The sequence below is a fragment of the Camelus dromedarius genome, chromosome 1, assembly GCF_036321535.1.
Source record: "Camelus dromedarius isolate mCamDro1 chromosome 1, mCamDro1.pat, whole genome shotgun sequence".
NCBI classification, from domain to species: Eukaryota; Metazoa; Chordata; class Mammalia; order Artiodactyla; family Camelidae; genus Camelus; species Camelus dromedarius.
The window spans coordinates 70,058,158-70,068,313 of record NC_087436.1 but is presented as its reverse complement, the minus strand read 5'-3'; the positions used below and the strand labels follow the sequence as shown (position 1 = coordinate 70,068,313).

At 36.9% G+C, this 10,156-nt stretch overlaps 1 protein-coding gene and 1 long non-coding RNA gene across 2 annotated transcripts in view; one reads left to right on the top strand and one right to left on the bottom strand.

Annotated features, from left to right (window-relative positions):
* Positions 1-865: 865 nt before the first annotated feature.
* Positions 866-7,845, bottom strand: AMBN (ameloblastin). The gene is made up of 8 exons (XM_031470234.2): positions 7,801-7,845; positions 7,053-7,226; positions 5,366-5,602; positions 4,415-4,453; positions 4,087-4,149; positions 3,945-3,989; positions 3,476-3,520; positions 866-1,550 (listed from the first exon to the last, which is right to left on the bottom strand). Exons 1-8 carry the CDS (start codon positions 7,843-7,845, stop codon positions 1,020-1,022), a joined length of 1,179 nt encoding a protein of 392 aa, XP_031326094.2. The 3' UTR covers positions 866-1,019.
* A 231-nt stretch (positions 7,846-8,076) lies between these two features.
* LOC135321161 (uncharacterized) overlaps positions 8,077-10,156 on the top strand; it is a 344,866-nt gene continuing 342,786 nt past the window's right edge. Inside the window, exon 1 of the long non-coding RNA XR_010380695.1 lies at positions 8,077-8,347. This is a non-coding gene — a long non-coding RNA (uncharacterized LOC135321161). The remainder of the gene's footprint in view (positions 8,348-10,156) is intronic.

The following is a 10,156-nucleotide window of genomic DNA, read 5'->3' as shown; positions in this document are numbered from 1 at the left end:
CAGATGCTTTCAGTTCCATTCTGAGAAACAAGTCCCTCTCTGCCCCTCCAGTAGCCCTAGTCTTAGGCTGGGTTATGTGCCTCTTTTCTGTGGCTCCAGGGGCACCCTGTGCTTGTCCTTGTCATAGCACTTTTCGCTTGTGCTGGTGGTTTGGGAGCATCTGTTTTACAGTGCTGTTGAATACACGAAAAGTACTTGAGCTTGGCCTACAGTGGCTGTTTTCTTATTATTGTGGTTGTTGGTCTACTTGTCAATCATCCCCATTGTAAGCTCTGAGAGTAGGGGCTGTGTCCCTGTTCCCTAGCACAGTGCCTAGGACGTCAGTCGATACTCAATAAACTTTTCAGGAAAGAAAAATGAGTTGAATAAAATGGGATAAAGAGTAGCAATGGCAGGGGATGAGCATGCTTTTCTTAATCATTTAAATGTATGTAAATAATAAGCATATAATTCCTGATGATCTTTAGTGAGAAAAATTCTTTATTTAAAATAAGCTAGATGTTTTTACTAGATTAAATAAAATACTCTACAAATGAGAATTTTAAATCCAATATACTATACCCAATAATATCAGTCAGAGATTATCCACTAATCCCTGTTTAATAATGCTTGAATGAAATAACATAATTCTGAGAACATGTGCCTTTGCTTAGAGAAAAATTTCCAAAGCAGTGTCACATTTCTTGGATATAACAGTGTCATGCTAGTAAGAGAAATTCTATAATGCCAAATACAGCTAGAAACAGTGATTTTCAAATGCAGAGACCCTTAGACTTGCTCTGATGTTATTAATTGTATTTCTAAATCACAGAGACAGGCAACATATTTTATTTCAATAAAAGAGTAAAAGCAAGAAGGGGACCTACACTATTTCTAGCCACTTGTGTTTATTAATATATGCTTAGCGCTTTTAATGCCTTTGCTGCAGAAGGGTAATAACTGTTTTCGCAAAAAGATAGACTATGGGGACAAAGCTGGGAAGCTTGTGCATACAGGAAGTAGCCAATAACTCAATGCTCTCAGGGCTCTTGAAAATGCCACGCATCATACTTATTCTGGGGCTGCTGGGCCTTGTTTCCTGACATCGATGTCTGTTGACTATCTGGGGTTGCCGTGGAATCCACAGTTGTCTCTTCCTGGAGACCCATGGTTGTGGTCTCATCAACACCGTATGTCTCATAAACGTCAGCTAATCCAGGGGTCATCAGTGGGTCAGCAGCCGCTGGGGTGACCCTGAATGGTCCCCTGATTCTTGCCAGGTTGGGAACATTGTCCTTAGCACTAGCAAGGAGCCCTCCGAGGGCACCAGGTGCTCCCTCTGAAAGGAGAGCTGGGTTTTCTGGATCGTCTGGGTTGGTCTCTGGCACAGGGGAGCCTTGTGCACCTCCTTCTCCCTTCTCAGGGCCTTTGGTTCCAGCGACTGGGGAGTCAAATTCCAGTGTAAAGTCCCCTCCCATTGCTGGATTGGTGGGCATCCCTCCAAGGTTGGACCTCATGCCTCCAAATCCTGGGAACATGGACCCATAAGCCATGGGGCCTCCTCTGCCTCCCTGTAAAAAACAATTTACCAGAAACACCATTATCACATACCATTAAGTATAGCATGCAATTATACCTGGTCAAATTCACTGAGAAACCGGAAAAAACTTATAGGGAGCAGGGAGTTGGCTGACAGTTTTATGTAAGCATTTTCTCACTAAACTGACTTCTTTTCTTGGTCGGGGCACTCACTTCTTCGAAAGGGAGATGAAGACCCTCTCAATGCCTGCTGAAGGGTGGGAAGGAGAGAAGCAGGGAAACAGGGTAGAACCAACTTACAGGCAAAAGGTAGTTCAAATTTAATTTTAAGAAAACAATAAGCAGCTGAAATGACCAATACCACCATAAAACATACAAAAACTTATCCGTTCTTATTTGTTGAGCAAAGTTTTAGAGGACCTTGTGTCAATATCATTTCTCAGTATCCCCCAGATGAATGGAGCCCCACGTAAACTTTTTTTCTTTTTCATTTTCTTACTTTTTTTCCTTCCTCCCTTCCTCCTTCCTTTCCTCTCTGTCTCTCTCTCACTTTCTTTCTTTCTTTCAGAAGAACACGTAGAAGAATAAAACTTGATTTCTTTGGAGGAACTGAAATATTTTCTTCCTGTGGACAGATAAAATTCTAGAACTGACCATGTTTCCTTTTTTTCTTTTGTTGCCCAAAATTTCAGGACCAAAATCTTGGGGTACTTACAGCAATTATGCAGGGCCTTGTAACTTGGGTATCTATATTCTTATTTCCTTAAACTTTTGACTCATTTTAAATTCTGTCTTCAATTTTTTGGTTATATTTATTGTATTTTTCATAAGCTACAGCAAAATCTTTTAACAAAGAGGCATAATATAAATAAGTTAATTAAAATTATAAGATGATCATTAACACTTGCTTGAATTTTCAGCCTGTTCTGTTGGTGTTATACAGAGTCAGTACTCTTTCCTCTTTCCTTCTCCTGGCTCTCTACTCTTAGCTTTTCGCATCATCCAGGGATGGCACTGTAAACCCCTGGGCTGGGCTAGCTGCCTCTCTCCTTTCCCTCTCTTACAGCTCTTATTATCATTGTCACATGATTTTCACATTATCTGCCATTGTATCTATTTTCCCCATTGATTAAACTGTGAACTCTCTGAGATCAGGAACCTTACCTTATTTATCTTGCCTCCATAGGATCTTTTTTATTTGTCTCACTCACAGAAGGCACTCAATAATGCTGAGATTCAAGTTTTATTTCAGTGATAGCATATTTATGTGTATTTATTTATTTGATAGGATCTGTAGTTGCTAATGATTTGTTAATTCAGTATGGTCTGGTTTTGTTTTGCTTTGTGCTCTAACAGATGTCACATGTAGAAATTTCTGAGGGAAAAAGTCCAGTTGTGTGAGTCTATTGAGCTCAAATTTTAAAGTTATAATATGCATGGATAATGATAACAGAATAGGAATATACTTGAACTAACTTATTAATCTACTTTGAATTTTATAATAATCAAATTTTAAACTTGGTTAATTTTTTTTTCTTTTTGATTTCTCAATTTTGAGGCCTAAGTGATTTGCAGTTTTGTTGAATTTGTTGTTTTGAGGGGTGAAATGGTCTGAGAAGGAACCGGAACTCTATGAACCATGTGTATCTTTTTTTTGGTTTGAAGCGTTTGTTCAATAATGGTGGCTTTTCAAGAGAGGTTTCTCCTCTACTCGTATTCAAGAAATGGGGCAAAATCCTATGTGCAAGAATGGTCATCACTCAGAAACACCTACATGGGAAGTATGATGAAATCTTGGCGTGCTGCTTCAGAATCAAGCTTTTGGTTTTGGCGTAGAACAACCTGAGTCCCTATACTGTATATTCAGCCACATTCATGGCCAGTGCCTCTTGCTGCCAGTCATCTGTGATTTTTCCCTTGGCCACTACTTTAAGAAGAGTCGGAAGACATTACTTACCGCCATTTCTTCTGAGCTCAAGATGCCAAGTCTGGCAGGAGCACTCTGTTTAAAAAGAAACACTGCATCATATTATGAACCAGCTAACTCTTTATCATCTTGTAGCAACTCAAGACAAAGTTACAAGTCATCTAGTCTTTCCTTAATCCTTAATATAAAGGCTGTGTCCAGAGGCAGGATAAAATGGACAGATGAGTCTTTATTAAAGAAATGTAGCCAATTTGGATAATTCAGATAGAAAATTTACTTTTTCTTTAATGCTACTGTGTGTGTGTGTGTGTGTGTGTGTGTGTATGTATGTGTCTGGCCAGAATTATCCAACTAGGAAGTGTGCCTCTTTGGCATTTCAGTTGCAAACTTAGGCATTCAGAGAATATGGAATCTGTTATGTGAGGACTGGATCTTATAATTTTATCTCTTAAGATAGCATTTATTTGAAAATGATACCTTTTATAGGATATAGACTTACCAATTGATTTGCTCCATAGGACAAGTAAAACATTCCTGGATAAAGCTAAATATAAATACAAAAATCACCACAAAATGCATTTCCCAAGAGAAAAACTTTAAATTAAATTACAAACAGAGAAGTGGTATTAAAACAAACTTACTGGAGATGGTTTATTTTGTGGCATTGGTCCCCGAGATAGCAAACGGGCTATTGGAACCAACATCTTTAAGCAGTAGAAAACAGAATAAGTAATTCATATTTGCTATAACACGGGCAAACCTCCCATTACAACTATTTCTGAGAGTTATATGAAGCACATTTCCAGATAGAATACTATGATAAACAAGTGTTTAATATTTAAGTAAACAAAGGAACCCACTATATTTCATACTCACAGATAAGTGGGACAATTAAAAAGTTTTACTCTTCTTTCTCAAAGTATAGAGATGTATTTCCCAAGGAAGTGTCTTACTGAGATTTGTACTTACTGGTAGATCTTGTGGATCAGCAAAATCCATTCCTGGTAGCTGCATTACAGATAAATATTAAAATTACTCAACAATCAAAATAGGCAAAATGAATTGAAAAACACTCTTATTTACAATTATGATAGTTTAAAATGAGTTTCCCTATTTTCACTTTCATTTAGTCTTGGAGAGTACAACCTAAGAGATTACAATTGCCCTTTACTGACATGACTCACATGCATGGCAGGGAGATAGGGCATGTCTGTCACGAGTTTGCTTTATCTTGCAGAGTAGAAAGCAATGAATTTTGGAATCAGAGCATGCCAGGTTGGTTTGAATTCTGGCTCTGCCACTTAATTTTTGTGTAATATGGGGGACATATTATAGTCTCTCAAAATCTGTCTTTTCTTTTAAAAAAAGGATGATATCTCTCTTCATAGAGTTGGAGTTAGGATGATACGGCGGAATGTTAAATGCCTGCAACATACTAGTTTCATGGTACCTTCCTTTTCTGTCCATTGCTCTTTTCTTTATATTATTACAAGATACTTTTGCTTGATTGCCTTCTTTACTACCAGATAGAGAAATAATAATGCAATAATACTGTTTGCAATGCTGAGGGATCAATCACTCTTGTCAGTCTGCCCAACACTGAAAAACAGCCTGATGAGATGAAGCCTGAAGTTCTCTGGGCTGTCCTATTTCCTCTGAAAGCTTCCTCTTTTATCTTTTGCAACTGAGAAACCAGTTTTGCAGGAACAGGATCTTTAAGAATCCATGCCCCATTTCAGATGGCAAAGGACAGGGATGTGTATTTATGTTCTACTCCCAGATATGTCAACTGCTTAAAAACATGTTTGTATTTTTGTGCATTATGCCCCAAACTCTGATTATTTAAATGTGCGCTGCCAATTGGTTTTCTTTCATTAAGTTAGTAGATGATCCTGATCTGACTTCAGAGAAAGGAATTACCTCGGCCGTTGGTGGCTTTTCTGATGGTGCCACCTGCTCTTGCACCATTGGCCCCTCTACTTGCTGCAAGGGTGGATGTCCCTGGTAAACCGGAGGCTGAGGTAGTCCCTTCTGGACTGAGTTCTGGATGGCGGTTACAACAGTGGGCTGGAGGAAAGGTTTCTGTCCTGGCTGTTGAGGCTGCAGGGATGGCTGCGATGGGAGAGGTGGGGGATGCACAGGCAAAGAATATTCATACTGCAGAGAAATTTGAAAGGAGCGTCAGGAAGCCATGGCTTACTGAACTGTGATGTCTAGAATTTCTAAAGCAAAAGGGCCTGGGGAGCTTTCTACTTGGAAGAGAGTCTAATGGACTTGTCTTGAAGCTGTGTTACACAGGAAGCACTGATTCATTTAAAGTCAGTGTTATTTGGGGTGGTCTGGTGGGTGTCTGCCTCCTCCACTTCCTACTCCCTTTGGGACTGACTACCACTGCTCATGATGATGGGAAGCTCTGGGAACTTCCAAGTAGAATGAATCGTTTCCTTCTCTGGATTCCCATAGCTATCTCTATGTATCTCTATTTTACCACTTTCTCACTGGATTACAATTATTTGTTATAAATCTTTGTCACTCACTCAACTGAGAGAGAATAATATGCCTTATTTATTTTTATAGCCCCAGGACCTAACATAGCCCCTAATAAGTGCTTGGCACATGATAGATAATACATATATTTTTTGAGTTGATGAAAGGAGAAAACGTAATTAAATAAAATACCAATCAAATTCCTGCTTCGTGTATTCCTTTTGGAAGCAATCAAGTGGAGAAACCTTCACTATTAACATAATTTACTGTCCCACTAAATGTGGCTTGGTGAGTAATGCTGCTTGGTTTGGAAGAGCATCTGGAATCAAAAGTTCCTGTTAAAACAATCATGTTTTGTTGCTCCTCTTTGAAATTACCTATTGTGAATGGCTCCCTATTATTTTTAAATTAGTTGCAAGCTCCTCAAAGTGGCTCAGAAACCTCACAACAATCTGGCTCTGCTTCACCTCTTCAACCACTGCCCATCTCTAAACTTCTGGGCTTTCATTAACTTATACCCGATTCATTACTTATACCTCACTACTTAGCACCCTGTAATATGTTGTCTTATCCTCTAATCAGATGTGGGATTTTGTAAGCCTGCCTTGGAGACATTCTTAAATGCCTTCACTTTCACTCCCAATCTATAGTTTGGTTTATATATTTATTACGCACCTAATAAGTAATGGTTAAATGATTGATGTATTTATTAATTGCTATAGGGTTCTTAATATTTCAACTAGGATATTGGCATCATTTTAAATGTCTTTGAGTAATTATTTAAGGAATCTTGACTAAAATCAGAATTTTCCAGGATATAGCCTGCTTTCATTTTGAGGATAGTTTATCTATTGTTATTATTTAGCATAAGTGTCTTATATTTTTGAGGTCATATCTTCCTATTGGAAATAAGTATACAAATGGGTTGAAAATTTGGACAATTTTATTTAAATTTTTCTAAGTACTAAAAACAGTTGTAGGTTTTGATTTATTGTTATTTGGATGATTTTTCATTCATTACTCTTACCTGTCTGTGGTTAATATATGATAGCTTAGAGAAGGCAAATAGGGGAATAGTTTAAAGCTTGAGGTTTCAGACACATTGATGCAATTAACTTACCTGTTGAGTTTCATGTTCCCTTGGTCTCATCCATGGGAAAGAGGAGTGTGGTGGGAGGAGACCATGCATCCACAAAGAATTAAATGATTTCCCAAAGCCAAATCTTGAATACTGAAGATACGGAGAAAAAAAATATGCGTATATTTCAGTTGTCTTAAACTTGGTTTCCATTTTCTAAAAAAATCCACAGGAGATGTAGAAATAGCAAAAGTAAGAGTGATATTGATTAATTTAATGTGGATAGGTTAAGTCTTCCAACAGACTTGCTTTCCATTCTGAGCCAGTTTGCAGTATTCCCATAAACTTGTTTGAGATTTAGTTTTTTAAACTTTCATATTGTGGACTGTATAATAAAGTTGATAATGCAAGAAAGAATTTTTTTCTTACTAAAGAAAATACAACATTATTTTTATTTTCTCCTGCCATCCCACCCCAGGGCCTTATTTTGTTTTAGGTTACCTCAATTACTTGTTTGCTCTTTTAGGGGGAAGGGTACAGCTCAAGTGGTAGAGTGCATGCTCAGCCCCTAAGAGGTCCTGGGTTCAATCCCCAGTACCACTTCCAAGTGGAAATCAGTGAAGAAGCCTAATTACCTCCCCCTCAGAAAACAAATACAAACTTATTTGCTCTTTTAGTTTTTAGGATATTGTTTGTTCACAAACAAATTGTATGAATTACAATGCTGCTGCTATCACTATCGCCACCATCATGAATATTTGCAATAAGAAACATGTGAAAACAACGTTACCTGAGAAAGCAAGTTTAATCCCTGCAAACTTCCCAGCTGTCTCATTGTCTATGAAGAAAAAAAAGTGGGTTAGTGTTTGCCACATATGTTCCTTTTTTGTATGACACAATTGATTTCTCAACATATGGTAGTATTAGCACAAAGTTTGGGGTCAATATAAATAAAATAATAAGAGACACAACTCATCGCTGAAAGTGGAAATGTTAAGTGTGGTTCTGCCATTGTTGTCACCATTGCTATTAAAATAGTGAGCTCACTTTTTAATCATTAATTAAAAGAGAGAAAATATCATTTAAGTGGGAGTCATATTGAAACATGGGAAAATAGCTAATTCAGCTGAAATATCAATGTAATCACAAGGACATTGTCTTATTGACTCTTTTTTCCCCTCATATAACTTCCTTTGCCTTTTACCAATCCAGCCCGAAGAGGAATTTGAAAAGAACAAGCAAACAAACCAAAATAAATCAGAACAAAACAACTCTGCCTCCTTCCCAAATGAAAAAGGCCCTCAAAATAATAAATATAAAAAGCACTGAGGAAAATGGTAAGTATCTGGATAGATGGCCAAGAATGCTGCCAATTCAACAGAAAGTCACTTTCACTCTTCCTAGGAAGAGGTTTAGAGTGCTTTGAGTTGAGTTTGAGCTAGAAAGTAAGAAAAAAAAAAACTCAGTGAAATTAGCTTCCATGTGAAATAAGCAGCTCGCACATACAAGTATCGATTGCCCTCAGATTGTCATGATATAGGTAAATCTGCAAGGCTTTGTGAAAAATTTCTAATCTCAAAATTACTTTTCTATTCATAAATGTTTATATTTTCTACTGATAAAGTCAAACATTTCTATTTTGCTGGGATTTTCTAAACAAAGTGTGTGTTAGTTATAAGAACTGCAATAAGAGAAACAGCAGCTGTACAGGAGGTAGCATAGTACAATGTCAGTGCTATTTACAGTCCTCATAAACAATTACATTTTCTTAAGATAAGTTTTCCTCATGACAACTTTATCATATACCAGCAGGAAAAGAAACTAAGTGTAAACCATTTGTGACTTCAGAACAATGTGTTTTTAATGTATGTACACTATTACTAGGCATTAAATATTAGTATTGTTTTGATTTACATACAGATGATGTTCTAAAGACTAAAACACCTGAAAGTTTAACATTGCAATAAAATTATAAGATGAGGCTCTAATAAATGTCATAAACTTCCCTAGAGCTTTACAGGAAGGAGGACAGCCACTGATTTCTGGCTAGGAAAACTGAAAAACAATCCATGTATTTTTCTCGTATCAGGAACATACCAATGTAGAGATTGTATGTAGATACTCTGAAAATACATACCTCAAGGCTCAAACTAGCCATGCCTGGTGTCCCAGGTTGCTGAGGAAACGCCTGAATGGAAATAAGAATAATTTTGTGTTCTTTGGTCAGAAACTCCCTTTCACAGTGAAAACAGAAAGCAACACCAGTACATAAGGGCAAGCTAATGTTGGTTTATTACCCAAATGACTTGAGCTTTTGGATAGAATGAAGAACTTAAGTTGTTTGCGATACTAACATAACATTGAATAATTTTGCTCCCACGTGAATCCTTTACCCTTTGTCTACATCCTAATGCTATGTTGCTTAAAAAGCAAAATTTGAGTTGGTTTGAAAGTAACATTAAAAACAGATGAAAAGTGGAATAAAGCAACAAAATAGAAAACTAACAACTAAACTTAAATATTATCACATAGAAAAGCAGAGGAAACAAACTTGAGCTCAATTTTCTTGTGTGTTTGACAAACCTACGAACTCTGGTTTGTGGAATGTGGGATGGGATCATGGCATTTGGCAAAACCACGTACAAAACCTAACTTGCCTCGCATTCACAGGACTTTTAACAAATCCTCCATCATCTTTAGTGAGAGATTAGTTTATGTGTAAAGCTGTTGATCTGTGTTTATATTTTTCGGATCATATCAAAAAAGTATTTTTTCTTAAATAAAAGACATTCTAGCACCAAGTACTATTATACTTAATGTATTCACTTAAAAGTTGTGAAAAAGATAGCTACATTTACATCTAGGCTTTTAAAGTGTAAGATATTTTCTTTTCTAAGCCAAGCCTTATTAATATGCATGAATAAAAATGGGGAAAAAACTGGAGAATGGAAGAGAAGAGTAACAGAGTGAATTAGATTTTGACAGTTTTTGGTTCTTTGGATATTCTTACTATCTAGGGTCAAGGAATTTTAATGCCTTTCTTCCTTCTTTTAAACCACAAATATGTATAGAGTCTCCACTAAATATATTTGGATTATTTTACCCTTGTGAGCAAGATGTTTAGAAATATTTTCCTGAGAATACAT

Coding starts and splice junctions, on each gene's coding strand:
- AMBN (XM_031470234.2), bottom strand. CDS start 7,845: ATGAGACAGCTGGGAAGTTTGCAGGGATTAAACTTGCTTTCTCAG. Junction 4,150..4,414: donor CTGATCCACAAGATCTACCA/GTAAGTACAAAT, acceptor TACTGCTTAAAG/ATGTTGGTTCCAATAGCCCG. Junction 3,990..4,086: donor CACAAAATAAACCATCTCCA/GTAAGTTTGTTT, acceptor ATTTATATTTAG/CTTTATCCAGGAATGTTTTA.